Below are 20,302 nucleotides of genomic sequence, written 5' to 3'. Positions count from 1 at the left end.
AATGCAGTTAGTGAAAGAGTGCTGGTCTTTCAACAAATAAACAAACAAAGACATGAAATGTAGCTTGGTGTCATGCAGAAGGTTCTGGACTAAAGTTCTGGGTCATATCCCGGCTCTGTCCTTAACCTCAGTTCAGTTCAGTTCAGTCACTCAATCGTGTCCGACTCTTTGTGACCCCATGAACTGCAGCATGCCAGGCCTCCCTGTCCATCACCAACTCCGGGAGTTCACCCAAACCCATGTCCATCGAGTTGGTAATACCATCCAACCATCTCATCCTCTGTTGTCACCTTCTCCTCCTGCCCTCAATCTTTCCCAGCATCAGGGTCTTTTCAAATGAGTCAGCTCTTTGCATCAGGTGGCCAAAGTATTGGAGTTTCAGCTTAGGCAGGCATTTAACCTCTCTGGACCTGGCTTCCTTTTCTGTAAAATAAATAAAACATTTATCTATGTAATCTCTAAGGTTTCCTTGGCAAGTTCTACTGTGTTGCAAATGACCATTTAAAACCTCTAAGATTAGAAATCTTTATATATTTATGTCTTATTTGTTGAAACATTACATTTTTGCCAAAGAAACTTTTAGAGTACTTGCTGTTTAATATTTTAGACAGTATATTTTAAATACAGTTGTTCTTTAAGGTTTTATTTTTCTGTCATTCTAAAGTTGTAAGATAATGTATTTGTCTTCTTTCCTGTGTATGCACGATTATTTCAGCAGTGTTTTATTTAAACAGGAGTGGACAAGTTCTTGTCTATGGCATCAGCAAACTTTGGGAGATGAGGGACCTGGCATGCTGCAGTCCATGGAGTCGCAAAGAGTCAGACATGACTAGGCAACAGAACAACAACATACTTATTTGGGGGCTTCCCTGGTGGCTTAGTGGTAAAGAATCCACTTGCAATGCAGAAGACTCAGGTCCAGTCCCTAGGTCAAGAAGATCCCTTGGAGAAGGAAATGGCAACCCACTTCAGTTCTTGCCTAGGAAATCCTATGGTCAGAGGAGCCTGGCAGGATACAGTCCATGGGGTTGCAAAGAGTTGGACACAACTTAGCAACTAAACAACAGACTCATTTTGATTTGAATTTTGTTTTCCTAACAAAATCTTATTTCTGAACTGCTGACCATTTTAGAAATGGTGGATGCTATGGACTGAATGTCTTCCCAAATTCATATGTTAAATATAATCACTAGTATGATGTGTGGAGATGGGTCTGCCAGAGGTGATTGTGTCTTGAGAGATGAGCTAATCTCCTGAATGGAATTAGTGCTCTTACGAAAGAAAGCTTCCTCACTCCTTTCACCATGTGAGGACACAGTAAGAGAATGGCCATTTTGAATCAGGGTCCTTACCAGACACCAAATCTGTTGGCACTTTGATCTTGAACTTCACAGTCTCCAAAACTTTGAGAAATAATATTTGTTGTTTGAACTATGCAGCCTCTGGTATTTTGTTGTAGTAACCCAAACTTATTAAAACAGTGGGCAATTTTCCAATAGCCAAGAATTAGAATATTGTCATACTAGAATATTTGACCCTATTTATGACAGTATAGCAAATAAAGGCAAATGGAGGAAGATTCTGAATGTTAGTGATAAATAATATTTTTTGGTTTCATTGGTGTTTTAAAGATGAATAAAAGGAAAGTGCTAGTGGTAATATTAATTATTAACAAATATACCATGTTTTCTTGCTATTTGTAAATTGTCAACCAAAATTCAAAGTTTATACCATCATTATAATTATGAACTGAACCTATTGCAAAGAAATTTTAAGTTAAATGTGGAATGAACAGAATATTGGATCAAGAATAATACCTAAAAACCCTATTAAAGTAGGAATTACTTCCATGTTACAGATGAGAAACTGACTCAAGATGTTTGAATAATTTCTAAGATGACCCAGCATGGTGGAGCCAAGATTCAAATTTGAATTTCGTAGATTTGGATCTCTAAATTTCATCTCCATGAATCTCTATATTTCCTCTTTTAGGATACTTGAATTTTAGTGATTCTACTTCTAAAATTTCAAGTGACTTAAGGCTTGACACTCAAATCTCCAGAATACACACACACACACACACACACACCCTCTCTCTCTCTCTCTCTTACTTTTAGAATAATGATAAACACACTAATGCTTTACTCTACCAGATGGTTAGGGTGTTGTGTGATTGAATGTCTCCTGTTGGAACACAGCGCCACAACCTCCCTTGGAAAAGGGGGCTGCTTCTCCAGTCCAGGCAGGAGTGGGAAGAGCCAGCATACACATGGTCTCAGCTCTGCTGCAGAAGGGGAGAGGTGATGCTTCAACTAAGACAGCAGTGTTGAAGTTCTAGAGGTGGGACAGCAGGTTAAAGGAGAGAAAGCCCAAAGTAACTAGACCAGCAGGTTTTCTAACTCTTAAATCTCCCAAAGAAATGGCAATATGGAAAGTGAAAAGTTATTTATAAACTAGGACATTTATTTATTCTCAGAATTTATAAACTAGAACAAGACTATAAAGGGTCAAATCCAGGAAATATATAATAGTCCAATGCCTATATTCAAGTGCAAGGCACTGTGCTAGTCATCAATATGCAATTATAAACATGACTGACAACTGCCATTCCCTGCTTTCAATGAGGAATTTAGAGAAAATATTATGTTGAGCAGTTAAAGTGACATCCAGAGGCAAGAATGACCTAAAAAGAAATTTCCCATGTAAAAAACACAGACTAAAAGTTAACAATCTGGCCATAGGACTTGCATTAGTTATGTATTGTTATATAACAGATTGTCATCAAAATCAGTGGCTTTAAACAGTGAACATTTATTTCTGAGTATCAGAGATCTGAATGTGTGGCTTAGCTGGATGCCTCTTGCTCAGTACCTCTCATGAGGTTGGTGTTAGGGTGTCAGCTGCTGCAGTCTCATTAAAAGGCTCAGCTGGGGGCAGGTTGACTTCCAAGCTCACTTATGTAGTTGTCAACAGGATTTACTTCCTCATGGTTGTTGGGCTGAGAGCCTCAGTTCAATGTTGGCTGAAGAAGGGGAAGAGAAGACCCCCTCAATTCCTTCCAACATGAACTTTTCCATAGAAGAGCCTGGCAACATGGCAGCTAGTCTGTCTCAAAACAAGCGAGTAAGAAAGAGAGAGTTCAAGAGAGGGTGCCCAAGATAGAAGCCACAGTCTCTCTAACTTAATCTCAGAAGTGGCATCCCACTGCTTTTGCCACGTTCTATTCATTAGAGATGAAACAACAATTCCAGGCCACACTCAACTCAAAGGGGTTGCAGAAGGCTGTGAATAGCAAGAGGGCGGGGATAACCAGGGGCCATTTCATAGTCTGCCAACTCAGGGCCTCTGAAGGTAACTTTGGCAAGAGAAGCTAGACTAAAAGTGAAGACCGAATATCTTTTTCACACAAAAGCAGCTACATTTGGAATTCTTCCTGCTTGTTGGTTGTAACAGGAAACCACTCAGAGATGAAATTTTTTTACATGCAGACTTTGGAAAGAGACAAGATACTGAGCTGGAATATAAATGATCATAGATCATTACTGGGAAATAGAAAGGGATTGTAGCAAAAGTAAAGTTACCTTGGGACATGGCTGAGGGCAGGCTTCCCTAGAAGTTAGACAATTACAACTGAACTGTAAGAGTAAATAATTAAGACTGCTTCTCTGTTTAAGAATGCTAAAGGCCAGAACATTCTTATTAAATTGGAAATGAATTAATACAAGTGATAGGAATTATGAGCCAGAAAGAACTGAGGTTGTTAGCATGTAAAGTAAAAAGTACTACTTTTTGTCACCATGCGTTCCAGACACTCGAAATTTCTCAGGTTCTGGAGGAAAAAAGCCTCATTTAAGTGGAGAATAAATTCCCATTTGAAAGAAGATAAATTAATAGTCTAATAAGAAAGCTAATTAAAGAGAGGAAAACCCCACTCTCATTCAGGAGGCCAGAAAATAGGTATGACTTTGTTTTTAATTGTGTAAGGAAAGTTCTCAAGGATAGGAGGAAAGCCATAGCCTCCAAAGGGCAAAATGGATATTCCTCCATGGAGCAGGGATTAGTGGAGTGCTGCCACAGAAACAAGGGTCAAGAAGGTGAGGCAACAAAAGGTTCAGGTCAATAAGAAGAGAAAAAATAGGAAGTAAAACTATATGGGAAATTTAAATGTAAAAAAGGGGCTCCTGAAATTCTTTACAAGGAAAAGACACAGACATCAAAAATTGGAACAGTTTGAAAAAAATAAGAAGCCAGAAAAGAAACATAATATGTTAGAGAACAGGACAGTATCATTTAAAACCAGCTTAAAATAGATCCCATGCTTTTTGCTGCCAGTTTTTCTTCCTTACTAGCTCCATATGAGCTCTACCAAGACAGTGTGGCTCCATTGTTTGGGGCCTTGGATCCAAAAGGAGAATGTGAAAAACAGATCAAAGTAAAGCCAGTACAGAGAGTTCAATATTTTTGTTGACTTAAAACTATAGATAAAGAAAACATAAGGGGCAGAAGTTTTAAATTTCCCACTTCCTATAGTTATCTAATGAAGATGAAAGATATTCAAAAATAGAAGGTAATGCTTTTGGTTAAACATAAATGATTAAATGCATATGTTTATCTCTGCATCCATCCCCAAATACCACTAAAATGACACTAAATTAATTAAAAGTGAATAAATACATAAGGTAAAAAGAACAGGAAAGGAGATGACATTTGATGAAAAAAAATGTTGACCAAAATTTGGAAAACCGAAAGTAAGGTATGGATGAGAGATAATCAGCAGGCTATGGATATTGAAACCTAATGCTTGTGGAGAGTGTGGGAGTCCATGGAATCCTAAAAAGGAGCAAACCCAATCACATTACAAAGGCTCACCAAATATCTCTCAAAGTGGGAGAGAAGAGTAGATCTGAAAACAGGGCTGTTTGAATGTTTTTTAAAGGTGCAAACAGATGCTTAGATGCCCTCTGCAATCCCAGGCAGCCTCCACCTACCATCCTGGCAGGATACTAAAGGTTTACACTCTAGAAAACCTGAATGCAAGAGTCTTTGGACTTGAGGATACACAAAAGTGGGATATGATATAAGGCAAGAGCTAGAGTGAAGGTCTGTATATTTCAGGGTGAGACCTCCCAGTCCCTGTCACCCACTCACTTCCCAGAACACAGACAACCAAGCTTATATATCAATACCCAGGAAATTGGAGGAGCCCTCTGTGGTAAAATGAGCTAGCTCAAAAGAAGATACCTCTGGCTTAGGAATAAACTTAACCAATGAATTGAAAGACTTATACACTAAAAACTGTAAGACACTGATTAACTGATTAAAGGAAGTTTAAAAAAAGAAAATACCTCTGGGTGCCAACAACTATTAGTACCTCTGAACACTAAATAACTTTTAATTAAAAGTTATATGCATGTCCAATGAAACATATACCAGTAAACAAGCCCTTACCTAGTAGGCACACAGAGTTTCCAGTAACATTTTGAAGACTCATTTTTAAGCACAAAAGTCAAAAATAACCTATCATTTGAGGAACACTTCTAATATGAAAGACAGAATCAGGATCAAACAAATAAGCAAAAAAAGAACAATGTGGGAAGAAAAAGTGTCAAAAAAGAGCATAATTCATATCCTTAGAGACAAAAGAGAAGATTTTATATCTATGAAACGTGAACAGAGGGCTATAAAAAGAGAACAGAAATGAGTATCAAAGTACAAGAACTGAAATAAAAATATAATATTTGGCTTAAATGATAAAAATGAAGAAATAACACAGAAAGTAGAAGAAAAGGTAACAAGATGGAGAGAAGAAAAGAATATTAGAGGATCAAGCCAGGATATCTAATACTTCATTAATAGGAGTTCCAGAAAGAGAGAACAGAGAAAATGGAAGGGAGAAAACTATCCAGGAATTAATCTACTCCAAAAATAAATTTTCTAAGTACTGAAGGGGATTTCTATATTGAACAAGTCCACTCAGCATGATGGATGGCAAAGCAAACATACCAAAGCACTTCATCATGAACTGTCACTACTTTAAGGATAAACATAAGGAATTAAAAACATTAACGAAAATTATTTCCAATCTAGGATTCTATATCTTGCCAAATGATCAATTAAATGCAAGCGTCAAAGATATTTTCAGACATTCAGTTCAGTTCAGTTCAGTCGCTCAGTCATGTCCGACTCTTGCGACCCCATGAATCGCAGCACACCAGGCTTCCCTGTCCATCACAACTCCCAGAGTTTACCCAAACTCATGTCCATTGAATCAGTGATGCCATCCAGCCATCTCATCCTCTGTCGTCCCCTTCTCCTCCTGCCCCCAATCCCTCCCAGCATCAGAGTCTTTTCCAATGAATCAACTCTTCGCATGAGGTGGCCAAAGTACTGGAGTTTCAGCTTTAGCATCATTCCTTCCAAAGAAATCCCAGGGCTGATCTCCTTCAGAATGAAGTGGTTGGATCTCCTTGCAGTCCAAGGGACTCTCAAGAGTCTTCTCCAACACCACAGTACAAAAGCATCAATACTTCAGCTTTCCTCACAGTCCAACTCTCATTTCCATATATGATCACTGGAAAAGCCATAGCCTTGACTAGAGTAAGCGTCTTTTAATTTCATGGCTGCAATCACCATCTGCAGTGATTTTGGAACCCAAAAATAAAGCCTGACACTGTTTCCACTGTTTCCCCATCTATTTCCCATGAAGTGATGGGACCAGATGCCATGATCTTCGTTTTCTGAATGTTGAGCTTTAAGCCAACTTTTTCACTCTCCTCTTTCACTTTCATCAAGAGGCTTTTTAGTTCCTCTTCACTCTCTGCCATAAGGGTGGTGTCATCTGCATATCTGAGGTTATTGATATTTCTCCCGGCAATCTTGATTCCAGCTTGTGCTTCTTCGAGCCCAGTGTTTCTCAGGATGTACTCTGCATAGAAGTTAAATAAGCAGGGTGACAATATACAGCCTTGACCTACTCCTTTTCCTATTTGGAACCAGTCTGTTGTTCCATGTCCAGTTCTAACTGTTGCTTCCTGACCTGCATACAGATTTCTCAAGAGGCAGGTTAGGTGGTCTGGTATTCCCATCTCTTTCAGAATTTTCCGCAGTTTATTGTGATCCACACAGTCAAAGGCTTTGGCATTGTAAATAAAGCAGAAATAGATGCTTTTCTGGAACTCTCTTGCTTTTTCTGTGATCTATCAGATGTTGGCAATTTGATCTCTGGTTCCTCTCTGCCTTTTCTAAAACCAGCTTGAACATCAGGAAGTTCACATTTCACATATTGCTGAAGCCTGGCTTGGAGAATTTTGAGCACTACTTTACTAGGTGTGAGATGAGTGCAATTGTGTAGTAGTTTGAGCATTCTTTGGCATTGCCTTTCTTTGGGATTGGAATGAAAACTGACCTTTTCCAGTTCTGTGGCCACTGCTGAGTTTTCCAAATTTGCTGACATATTGAGTGCAGCACTTTCACAGCATCATCTTGCAGGATTTGAAATAGTTCAACTGGAATTCCATCACCTCCACTAGCTTTGTTCGTAGTGATGCTTTCTAAGGCCCGCTTGACTTCACATTCCAGAATGTCTGGCTCTAGGTGAGTGACCACACCGTCATGATTATCTGGGTTATGAAGATCTTTTTGTACAGTTCTTCTGCGTATTCTTGCCACCTCTTCTTAATATCTTCTGCTTCTGTTAGGTCCATACCATTTCTATCCTTTATCCAGCCCATCTTTCCATGAAATGTTCCCTTGGTATCTCTAATTTTCTTGAAGAGAACTCTAGTCTTCTCATTCTGTTGTTTTCCTCTGTTTCTTTGCATTAATCGCTGAGGAAGTCTTTCTTATCTCTTCTTGCTATTCTTTGGAACTCTGCATTCAGATGCTTATATCTTTCCTTTTCTCCTTTGCTTTTCACTTCTCTTCTTTTCACAGCTATTTGTCAGGCCTTGTCAGACTGCCATTTTGCTTTTTTGCATTTCTTTTCCTTGGGGATGGTCTTGATCCCTGTCTCCTATACAATGTCACAAACCTCTGTTCATAGTTCATCAGGCACTCTGTCTATCAGATCTAGTCCCTTAAATCAGTTTATCACTTCTACTGTATAATCCTAAGGGATTTGATTTAGGTCATACCTGAATGGTCTAGTGGTTTTCCCTACTTTCTTCAATTGAAGTCTGAATTTAGCAATAAGGAGTTCATGATCTGAGCCACAGTCAGCTCCCGGTCTTGTTTTTGCTGACTATATAGAGCTTCTCCATCTTTGGCTGCAAAGAATATAATCAGTCTGATTTCGGTCTTGACCATCTGGTGATGTCCATGTGTAGAGTCTTCTCTTGTGTTGTTGGAAGAGGGTGTTTGCTATGACCAGTGCATTTTCTTGGCGAAAACTCTATTAGCCTTTGCCCTGCTTCATTCCGTACTCCAAGGCCAAATTTGCCTGTTACTCGAGGTGTTTCTTGACTTCCTACTTTTGCATTCCAGTCCCCTACAATGAAAAGTACATCTTTTTTGGGTGTTAGTTCTAAAAGGTCTTGTAGGTCTTCAAAGAACCATTCAACGTCAGCTTCTTCAGCATTACTGTTTGGGGCATAGGCTTGGATCACCGTGATATTGAATGAACAAGATCATTCTGTCATTTTTGAGACTGCATCCAAGTCCTGCATTTCGGACCCTTCTGTTGACCATAATGGCTACTGCATTTCTCTAAGGGATTCCTGCCCACAGTAGTAGATATAATGGTCATCTGAGTTAAATTCACCCATTCCAGTCCATCTTAGTTCACTGATTCCTGAAATGTCGACATTCACTCTTGCCATCTCCTATTTGACCACTTCCAATTTGCCTTGATTCATGGACCTAACATTTCAAGTTCTTCCGCAATATTGCTCTTTACAGCATCGGACCTTGCTTCTATCACCAGTCACATCCACAGCTGGGTATTGTTTTTGCTTTGGCTCCATCCCTTCATTCTTTCTGGAGTTATTTCTCCACTGATCTCCAGTAGCATACTGGGCACCTACTGACCTGGGGAGTTCCTCTTTCACTATCCTACTATTTGGCCTTTTCATACTGTTCATGGGGTTCTCAAGGCAAGAATACTGAAGTGGTTTGCCATTCCCTTCTCCAGTGGACCACATTCTGTCAGACCTCTCCACCATGACCCGCCCGTCTTGGGTGGTCCCACACGGCATGGCTTAGTTTCATTGAGTTAGACAAGGCTGTGGTCCGTGTGATCAGCTTGGCTCGTTTTCTGTGATTATGGTTTCAGTGTTTCTGCCCTCTGATGCCCTCCTGCAACACCTACTGTCTTACTTGGGTTTCTCTTACCTTGGACGTTGGGTATCTCTTCACGGCTGCTCCAGCAAAGTGCAGCTGCTGCTCCTTACCTTGGACGAGGTCGTGCCTCCTGGTACTTCCCTTGCAGTCTTTCTCAGGAAGCTCCACAATGAGGGAGTAAACTAAGAAAGGAGAAGACACAGGAATCAGGAAATGAGCATTCCAACACAGGAGAGAGGTTGTGGGAATCCCCAGGACCAGGACGATGGTGGGAAGAAATCCAAGGATGACAGCAGTGCAGCAGACTTAGAGAATAACCAGACTGAGTTCAGTAAAAGAATGGCAGATTTTTAGAAGTATGTCTCTGAGGGAAAAAGAAAGAGAATGGATAGATTACATGGAGTGCTTCAATGTGTTGAGAGGATATTTACACTTCTGTAAGTAGATTTGGTGAAAAATTGTTTATCAACACCTAGAAAACTAAGCAGATGAATAATGGGATAATAATAAACTCCAGAAGGGAACTGTGAAAGAAAGGAAATGTAATCATAGTACACTGCATGGCTAAGGTGTACATATACTTATATACTATAATCATATAAGGTGGAATATAGATTTGACTAAATTGTGGTAGAAATTGGGAAGGTTTTTCAATAAAATTGTGATAGGAGCCTCTCCTAAGGGAGCAGAAACATCTTCTAATGGAAGGTGAAACAACTGTAAGGAAGCTAAATCTTCATCTTTCATTCTATGAAATCAGTAGATAATGACTTCAAAATTGAAAACCATGAGGTAGCTATATAATAACATTATTTAGGACTATGGATATAAATATCATTAGAAACAGCTTAAAAACCTGAAAATGATTATTTCTAGGAGGCAGAACCTAAAAGTGTGAAGAAGTAAATGCTTTATTTCATTATAATATTATAGTATTATTTTAATCTTTAACTATGTATAATAAACTAATTTTTTAAAATAATTTAAAATAATGGAAAAGAGTAAATGATATAGAGGACCTGACAAGATAGGGAAGCAGAGGAAAGGATAAAGGACAAAGTTATAGAAGAGAATACAGGAAAGTTATAAGTACAGCAAATAAACAACAGAATATGAAACTTAATGAGATATTTTTTAAGATTAGAGAAAATTTTAAAATAAAGACAAAGCAGATTCTAGCTTAAATTTTAGTAACAGGTACCTGAAACATTTCTGTTTATTCTTCAAGTACAAACAAAAGGAGTACTCTTCAGTGAACCCACAGAATCTACATCCAGCCTAATATAGCTGGTTGTTTTTGTTTTTTAATCTTTGTCTACTGAAGTAGAATATATATATACTCACATACCTACATATATATGAAGTGTTATATTCGATGGGATGGTCAGAGGTCTCTCTGAGAAGATAATATTCAAGCAGACCTGAAGTAAGAAAAAGAACATTCCAGACAGATTGAATAGGAAGTGCAAAGGCCCTGTGGCAAGAAGCATCCTGGGAACCTTTGAGAAACCACAAGGAAGTCAGCAAGCATTGCTGGAGCTTAGTGAGCAAGGAGGGAGTGGTAGGAAGCAAGGTTGGAGGGGCCAATTCATGTGGAATCTTTGAAGGCGTTAAAGACTTTGGACATCTTCCAACTTTGGCTTCTCTTCTGAGCATCCCTTGGACTACAAGGAGATCAAACCAGTAAATCCTAAAGGAAATCAACTCTGAATATTCATTGGAGAGACTGATGTTGAAACTGAAGCTCCAATACTTTGGCCACCTGATGTGAAGAGCCAACTCACTGGAAAAGACCTTGATGCTGGGAAAGACTGAAGACAAAAGGAGAAGGGGGTGACAGAGGATAAGATGGTTAGATAGCATCACCAACTCAATGGACATGAATTTGAGCAAACTCCAGGAGACAGTGGAAGACAGAGGAGCCTGATGTGCTTCAGTCAGGAGTTGCAAAGAGTCAGACAAGATTTAGTGACTGAAAAACAATGAAGACATTGGATTGTTGGACTTCCCTGGTGGCACAGTGGATAAGAATCCACCTGCCATTGCAGAGGACACAGGTTCAATCCATGATCCAGTAAGATTCCGCATACTGTGGAGCAACTAAGCCCAGGAGCCACAACTACTGAGTCTGTGTGCGCAACTACTAAAGCCTAGGCACCCTAGAGCCTGTGCTCCACAACAAGAGGAGCCATCACAATGAGAGGCCCTCACTCCACAACTAGAGAGTAGCCCTTGCTCACTGCAACTAGAGAGAGCCCATGCACATCAGTGAAGAACCAGTACAACCAAAAATAAATAATTTTTTTAAAAGATTTTGGATTGTTTCCTAGGTGTGGTGAAAAGCTACCTGGCAATGTTGAATAAGGGAGTGACATGATTTGACTTATTTTTAGAGAATCACTCTGACTACTGCGTGGAAAATAGGTTGAAGGGGGCAGGGCAAAATGAAAGCAGAAAGACCTATTACAAGGTCCTTGAAAAGGTCTAGAAAAGCATTGTTGGTCATCATCATAAACGAGGTGACAATTGGCCAGATTTGGTATATATTTGGTATATATTTCCTAGGTGGAGGTAACAGAAGTTGCTGATGGGTGGGATGATGAAGAAGGGTAAGAGGGGTCAAAGATAACGCCAAAGTTTGGTGTCTCAACAACTGAGTGAATGAAAGTGCCATTACTAAGATGGAAAACACTAGTTAAGGAATACAATTGGGAGGAATATCAAAAATTTGATTTGGGACGTGTCAACCTTAACATATCTGTTAGATATCCAAATGGAGGTGTTGAATGGACAATATGTTCAGGGATGACCGAGGAGAGATACTGATTTCAGAGACATCCACACATCCTAAGCCTTGGAACTAAATGAGGTCACCCAGGGCAAGGACTCTAAGGAATGAAAGTGTCTAAAGAAGGGAGCCTGCAACTTAGACTCACAATCTCCTGTACAAGAATTTTGATTTCAGATAGGTTTTTAAATTCAGTTTTGAATTGTTGAAAGTTAATAAGATGCATATGCTCCTGCAGATCCAGGGTAGCCTCTCCATTTGTTGTTGCTGTTGTTTAATTGCTAAGTCATGTCCAACTTTTTTGAGACCCCATAGACTGTAGCTCACCAGGTTCCTCTATCCATGGGATTTCCCAGACAAGAGTACTGGACTACGTTGCCATTTCCTTCTCCAGGGCATCTTCCTAACCCAGGGATCAAACCCACGTCTCCTGCATTGGCAGGTGGGTTTTTTACCACTGAGCCACCCGAGAAGCCCCTGAGTTTTAAAATTTTTGGTGTTGTCAATATTTTCCAAATGTAAAGTGAAAGTGAAAGTCCCTCAGTCATGTCCAACTCTTTTGAGATCCCATGGACTGTAGCCTGCCAGGCTCCTCTGTCCATGAAATTCTCCAAGCAAGAATACTGGTATGGGTTGCCATGCCCTCCTCCAGGGGATCTTCCCAACCCAGGGATCAAACCCAGGTCTCCTGCATTGCAGGCAGATTCTTTACCATCTGAGCCACCAGGGAAGCTCCAAATGTAAAGCCTATTAAAAAAAAAAAAAAAAGAAGAAGAAGGCCTATTTATTTAGGAAATGTTACTAACATATCTGGTAAGGATGGATTTATGTAAACTCTAAGATTAAATTTTAGGAATACATACATTTGAAAACATAAATAGCTTTTCTGAAAGAAGAATATGCCTAGTTTTAGGATATGCATTTGTTTGTATATTTATTTGATATAGAGAAAAATGGCACATGTTTCTCTGGTAACTCCATTTATGAGAAATCAGTGAGTCAATTAAAAAGTGAGTAGTTCTCTGAACCTAATAAAGAGAACACTGAAGTGTCTTCCAAAGAGTAAAGGGGTAAATGGAGGCTCTCTGCCTTCCAGCTTCACAGGAACAGGGGCAGATGGGGTGGTGGGTGGAGAGGGGCTGTTCTGAGGGGTAGGGACCTCAGACCAAGGGTCTCCAGTCATGGAGAGGGAGATCCAGGCAAAACTGTCTTTCACGTGTTGGAGAGTCAGCCCTGGTATGGAGTATGGATGCCAAAAATTTGACAGAATGAGAAAAATATGGAGAAACTGTTTTTGTTGTATCTAATTAATGTTAATTAAGTCTCAACTAAAATTAGCTTACTGACTTAGAAAGTAAATCCTGAACACTATGTCTTCATGGCCTCTTCCTCTCCATTCTAAAATCTGCTCTTGAAGGCTATCAGTTCAAGGGACTATCGCCCTCCGTCTCTTCTGTTTTAGTATGTCTGCCATGGTTATTTCAGTGTCCATTATGTTTGCAAGCATAGAAAACAATTTTAAGAACAACCCGCCTAACATCCATTTTGCTTCTTTCCTGGAAATTTATTCAGATTCTCCTCCCTGCCTTACCAAAAGGCCATTTCCACTGCAGTGTTTTGGCTGATCAGATTAGTTGAACAGAAGTCTTAAATGGAAGGTTGGGCACATCCTTTGCTAACACCCACTCATCTTTCTGGTTTCCACACCTTTTCCACAGAGTCTCTTTCACCTCAGCTCCCCACCAGTTGGCCAGCCACCCACTCACCCTGGGAGAGATCTAGTTTGGGTTGGTGGAAACTGTAATCTGATCACTGCATAACTGGTTCAGACCTCACTGGGTATAAAGCATGAACAAAGACACCCATCTGTGCTGCTTCTTCACTGAGAACTTGCTTTCCTGGCATGTTCCCCCCAAATTATGCCAAATACAGCGGATTGCCATCACAAATGGAATTCTCACCTTCAGAATGATCAAGTTATCCAGCAAAGCCTTGCCTTGCTTCTTCCACTGTGTTTGGAATTGAAAGCAATCCAGCTGTCTCTAAGGATAAAAAAGAAAACAAACATAAAAATAAACCATTCTTACATTACAAAGAGTGGGGGAAATTGACCATTTTTTTTAATACTAGAAATTTCATACAGATGGTGAGCTAATTTATATTTTCATTTTGACATTTATTTTCCCAGTAGGAGTGCAATTAAGCCATATTTTAAGTCTGTTCAGCGTGGCCATCATCTGAAAATATTGTAGGCATATCTATAGATAATGTTCTCACCCAACTGGCATGGGTTAAGGACTCAGGAATGCTAGCTCCCCTTCTCCTCGACCACCCCAACCAAGGGGCACTTGGGATATGAACCTGCTGCATGAAAATTGACCTCCTGTCCTTCCTTCTTCCTATCCCTCCCCACTCAGGGCTACTTTCTACAGAACTGGCAAAAGGATCTTCCTTTATTGTAAATTTGACCATGCCAGCCCCTGCTTAAACAAATCTTTCAAGACTGCATATGGCCCTCAGAATTGAGTTAAAACTCTACTATTAGCAGGTTGTCAAAATCATCCTTGATCTGATCCTGCTTGCTCTCGCTGCCTCAGTCCTGGTCTCTCCAGTTCTCTGCACTCTGCCCCGGAGTCATACTAAGCCATGTACCTTCCCAAGATGTGACTCTCCCTCTCTCACTGCCGGGCATTTGCATCACTGCCCACTCTGCCTGGAAAACCCACTGCCCCTCTTCATCTGACTCATGCCTTCTATTCCATTTTGACTTACAGTTTACTTGCAATCCAGTGATAACACTATTTTGCCATATTAAAATATGGCCAAAGATGCTTTTACCTAAAACTTTTAGAATGCTGTAGCTTCACTGATTATTCTTGTATTTACCCATGATTTTCAGTCTTACTGAACATGTTCCATCTTAGATATTTTCCCATGTTGTTCAATGAAAATAGATATTAAAATTCTGCAACAACCTAACCTGACAAAAACATCAGCAATTCCATCTACCCACAAGTAATGATTCTTTTTCACATATGGAACTTTCCACTAAAGTATCTCACTGACTCTGGCCACATCCGTGTGTGCTCCTGTCACGCCCTGTCACATACACTCCAACTCTGAAACAGCAATCCCCCAAACTTGATATGTTCTATTTCATTTATTTATTCCACAACTGAATAAATTCTAACACCTGAACTACAAAATTGAGTTATAATCCAAATGTTAAAGAAGGTGGGTAATATTAAGTGTCAGAGGAGATACAGATATTGTGAGATTCATCTGAGATTTCTTAGTGTTTACAGCAAAGACAAAATAGTAGACCTATCTTTGGATCCTATTCTCAGTTTAGAGGTTCTCTCAATTTGGGGAATAATAAAAGAAAGAGAATTTTTCCTTTGTTCTGGAAGCAAATAGCCTCAAAGAAGGATGAGTTCCAGAGCAGAGGGCCCCGGACCAAGGTGGTCAGCAGTGCTTCCAAAATTCAGTCTGGAGTTGGCAGGTACTTTGCTCCCACTGTACTTGTTACCGGGACATCTTTGGGTTCACTCCATCTTTTCGTTTTCTCCTTCAGTAGAGTTTCTCCTTGCCTGAAATGGCTTTTGAGTAACTTCCTCTGAAGATGTTTTCCACAGAGTACTACTCCTTTCCTTTGAGATTTGAATTTAATTTTGTAAATGGATTGAGTTTTCTTTTCCTTTTAATGAGAGCCCTTGTTGTCATATCGTCCATCACTTTATCCTTCCATATTTGTGCACCTTTTATTTGTGTCACCCATGTATTGACCACGTTGTTAACTTCTATAATTTTTTCTTTTATATATTTAAATAAAATTAACTCTTTCCCATAGCTTTCTTATTCGAGGAAATTTCTATACTAATTTATTTAAGGCCTCATGAATCTAACCACTTCAATACATTTTGCCTGCTTACTCTACTAGTAGACAAAAAACAAAATGCATTGATGATTTTCCCTTTTAAAAGAAAGTTTAAATATAGAAAAGTTGGACAAAACCAGATGCAATGTCTTACTGTTTTTTATTGATTCATTGTTCTGGAACAAAATGGCCTCTCTGCCTGCTTGATATAATTAATTAGACCCTTAATTTAGGCATAAGCAGCTTGGAGCTGGCTCTAGCGGCAAGCAGGGGCCCCACCATTTCAAAGCTGGGTTACTCTCAGCAAATTACAAAGCACGTATGGGCTTCAGTGTCTTTCTTGGTCAAACATAATTGTTGGGAGCAGAAAATGAGAAGACACCTAACAAGGCACTTTATTAACCTCTTCTCTAGCCCTCCTTCTCCTGCCTTTTCAACAAGTATTTCAGGAAGAGTTAAGGAGAACCAGATGATAAAGCCACAAACACCATCCTTGGTCTCCTGTTCCTTAAAAAAAAAAAAAAATTAACTGAAATTGAGTAACTAACCCCTATTATTTTTTTAAAAAATATGTGAATATGTGGATCATGTATGTCTACTGCTAATATATGTAAATAACGAGAGTTTGTTTGACCCAGACATGCCGCTGATTTTATAGAATATTAGTGTGCAACTGTTTATCTGGAATTGCTCCATATTCTTCAATTTTGATTACCAAATTTGGAATCGAATGGAGTTCTGACTGTAATCACAGGAACTCAAATACAGGAAGATGCTACTTTCCCTGATGCTTTGTTTTTAGTTCTACTGACAGCAGATTAGTCAGTAAGCACTTAGGAGGATGCTTTCCACCGAACGTCAGCCTTGGGAATGCCTTGGCTGATTTTTACAAACAACCTAAACAGGTAGAAAGTCATTTTCAGGTGAAGAATCCTATAGCATGATCACTTTAACTGTAGTTACTTATTTGGATATCATTTTCTTTCTTTTTAAAAAATATTTATTTGTTTCTTATGACACACCGACTCTCTAGTTTTGGCTCCTGGGCGCCAGAGTGTGCAGGCTCGGTAGTTGCTGCCTGTAGGCTTAGTTGCTTTATAGCATGTGGGATCTTCATTCCCTGACCAGGGATGGAAACTGCATCCCCTACATTGCAAGGCAGATTCTTAACCACTGGACCAGCAGAGAAGTTCCTGGATACCATTTTTAGTTATTTACTTTTCAATCTCTTTTCTGAGATCCTGCAGACATGAATGTCAGGACATTAGGGAGATTCAAGACCCAGTTTTTACCATGGAGCTTGAAGTAATTTTGATGAATTCCATAGATGAAAGATGGCTATCTTCTTCAACTAGAAATGTAGAGTCTCAATATTTGAAGAAGTTGTAATGATGTCTAGTCACATATTTGAAGTTTATATTTGCTCCACTACTTCCCAGTCAAGTGAGATTCAACCCTTCAGAGTATCCTTAGACAGCTCTGGCTACTAAAAAATTATTGTGTCTCTTTAACCCCCATTGCTTCTACCCTTGGCTCCAACCTCTGTTGGGGATGTAAGAAGCAGCTCTACTCAAACTTACAATGGTGCAAACTTCTTGAGAGAAGGAACTACAACCACTATAGCTTCTAGTAACTTGATATGTGATTGCTGAATGAAGTTCAAAGCAGATTTTGTTCTTCATTTTGATATATATCTCACAAAAGAGCAAATCATCAGTATATTTAAGTTCTGAGAAAGCATCACATAAAATCACTGATTTTATTATCTAAATGCTACAGCTGATATATTTTATTCTCTCAATTTTCTAATTTAAGCAATTTTTATCTGTCTTATGTACTGTCTTATGTACCTTCATTATAAAATAGCATAATGACACTACAGATATTTATTAGGCGTCACATGTGTAGGACAGACTGTCTCAGGCACAGAGGAGTTGAAGCCCTACTGAAGCAGGCATTCTGGGTTCCAGCACCACTAACATCTGAGTGACCCTGATTCTTGATTCCTCTTCTGCAAACTGCAAGGGTTGAACCAAATATTCTCTTAAAGTTCTTTCCATCTTCACAAGCCATTTGCATTTTTGACTCATTTGTCCCTGTCAGAGAACACAGACCTCTGATTTCCAGTTCAATTATCAATTTATATTGCCAATAACTGTCCATATGTCCACTATTAAAAGCTATGGCTGCTTTTTCTTTCCTTTTTCTCATTTCAGAACACTTTTCTTCAGGAAACAGTGCGTAGAGAGTGTGAAGAACGCTTTGAACTGACGGAGGCTTTAAGTCAAGCCAGAGAACAACTCCTGGAGCTCAGGAAGCTGAGCGGACAGTTGCCACTGTCACCGTGCTCCCTCAGCCAGGGCAGCCTAACCTCCTCTGCTGCAGCTGGGAGTGGTCAGGGAGAGAGAAGGCTTGCAAGACTGAACTCTGAGAAAGTAATCAAAATCCCTGGCCTGCCTGGAGTGTCGAAGCCCACCACTTCTGCAGCCTTTTCTCAGCCCAACAGGGTCAGCAGCTTAGGTTTGCCCACAGTCCCCCAGCCACATCCTCCCCGGGGTCGACCATCTTCAGTCAGTGAGACCAGGCAGAGACTGGCTGCTATTCTGAGGAGGAGACTGAGTCAGCAGTGATGGAGCCGAAGTCAGGGGCAGCTCCACACAGAGTCTCTATCTTTCCTGGAGTCCAGAGCCCCACTGTAATTAAGAATGACAAACTACAAATTATTACTGCAGATTGAGAATGCATACTTAAGGATATTTTTAACAATTGGACAAGCTAATGAATTGTGAAGCCACATTTTCTAAGAGGCCCTTGAAACTGCAACAGATAATGAAGTTGTTGGTAATCCAGAGACCCAATCTCTGTATTTATGTATTGTGTGTTTCGATGTACTCTATGAATATGCCCTTTTAGAGATCATAGGTAAAATTTTTCACCCATAGCATCTTTTCTACTTTTTTGCACTATTACAAGCAGATCTATTTCTACACACACACACACACACACACACACACACACACACAAGATTATATTGGTTTTGTTGGTGTTTATTCATTTGTGTGTTGAATTGAATAGGTTAAATAGATGAAATTAGCATTCCAAATAGCAAATGAAAGGACTTTAGTCCTTAATTTAATCATTTTCAAACTGCTTATTAGTTCAAATATTCACAAACTTCATCATCACCAAATTTTCTCTATTTCACCTCACAATCTAATTGGTTAATCTAATTTCTTTTTAAGCGAGGTCAGATGTAATGATAGGTAATCTTCAGGAAGACAAAAGGACAACAACTCCTGTTCAAGAAAAAGATGGGTTATTTCTAAAACTATGGAGAAGATTTTAGATAACAAGGAGCCTAGCCATGAAAGTATTATTTGGTAGAGATTTTCTCCATTACATGCTCTCTGGTACTCCAGGTCAAGTTTTGGGTTTAACTGGTATTCAGTAGCTATTGTGTAGAGAACTAATTCAAGACAGTTTAGTAGAGGCACATAGTGCTAATTTGTGATTCAAATTTTATTACCCCTGAAAATGGTCATCTTGTTAGCATGTTTTCTATTTTCAGAGTGAAAAATTAAAACCAGAAATCAGACCAACTATTTTATATAATCATAAAGCTTTAGGTTCCTCCTGTTTTGTAAAAGGCAACTGTTTACCTTATGCTAGTATTTGTCTATCCTTTTCTCCATATAATAAATATGTATTTTTCTTCTATAACTGATTTTATTCAAATCTTTCATCTGACTGCATCATGGATTCCCAGGCTTCTTACTCTCAGATTAGGATGATACTAACACATGTGAAATATGGCACATCAAACTCTCTGCTGTTTGGCCACCATGTAGATGAGAGAATCTAAAGATACCTGGAATCCCCCCCATGTGCAAAAAAAAGTGTTACTAAGCCAAATCAAGTCTATCTCCAGTTTTTCAAAGGATTGTTCTAATCAATCCTTTCAAAGGATTGATCTAATCTAGGGTGTTTCCAGAAAAGGCAATGGCACCCCACTCTAGTACTCTTGCTTGGAAATTCCCATGGACGGAGGAGCCTGGTGGGCTGCAGTCCATGGGATCGCTAAGAGTCAGACATGACTGAGCGACTTCACTTTCACTATTCACTCTCATGCATTGGAGAAGGAAATGGCAACCCACTCCAGTGTTCTTGCCTTGAGAATTCCAGGGACAGAAGAGCCTGGTAGGCTGCCATCTCTGGGGTCTCACAGAGACGGACATGACTGAAGCCACTTAGCAGCAGCAGCAGCAGCAGCAGCAGCAGCAAGGTGTTTTAACCTCAAAAACGTCCACATCAGGTCCATTAATTTCTCTGACTAGTTTAAGTGAGCACATCTTGTGTAAAGG

General features: G+C 39.6%; 1 protein-coding gene across 6 annotated transcripts in view; it reads left to right on the top strand.

Moving 5' to 3' along the window:
- The window catches only part of LEKR1 (leucine, glutamate and lysine rich 1), a 229,083-nt gene extending 209,425 nt beyond the window's left edge, over nucleotides 1-19,658 (top strand). For all 6 annotated transcript variants that reach the window (XM_060394362.1, XM_060394355.1, XM_060394367.1 and 3 more), the window contains one exon: nucleotides 18,158-19,658. In XM_060394362.1, coding sequence (XP_060250345.1) covers nucleotides 18,158-18,571 — 414 coding nt within the window. In that variant the 3' untranslated portion in view covers nucleotides 18,572-19,658. The remainder of the gene's footprint in view (nucleotides 1-18,157) is intronic.
- The last annotated feature ends 644 nt before the right edge of the window (nucleotides 19,659-20,302 follow it).

The sequence above is a fragment of the Ovis aries genome, chromosome 1 (genome assembly GCF_016772045.2).
Source record: "Ovis aries strain OAR_USU_Benz2616 breed Rambouillet chromosome 1, ARS-UI_Ramb_v3.0, whole genome shotgun sequence".
Taxonomy (NCBI): Eukaryota; Metazoa; Chordata; class Mammalia; order Artiodactyla; family Bovidae; genus Ovis; species Ovis aries.
Note: the sequence above shows the minus strand (reverse complement) of the source record. Positions and strands in the feature narration are given on the sequence as shown.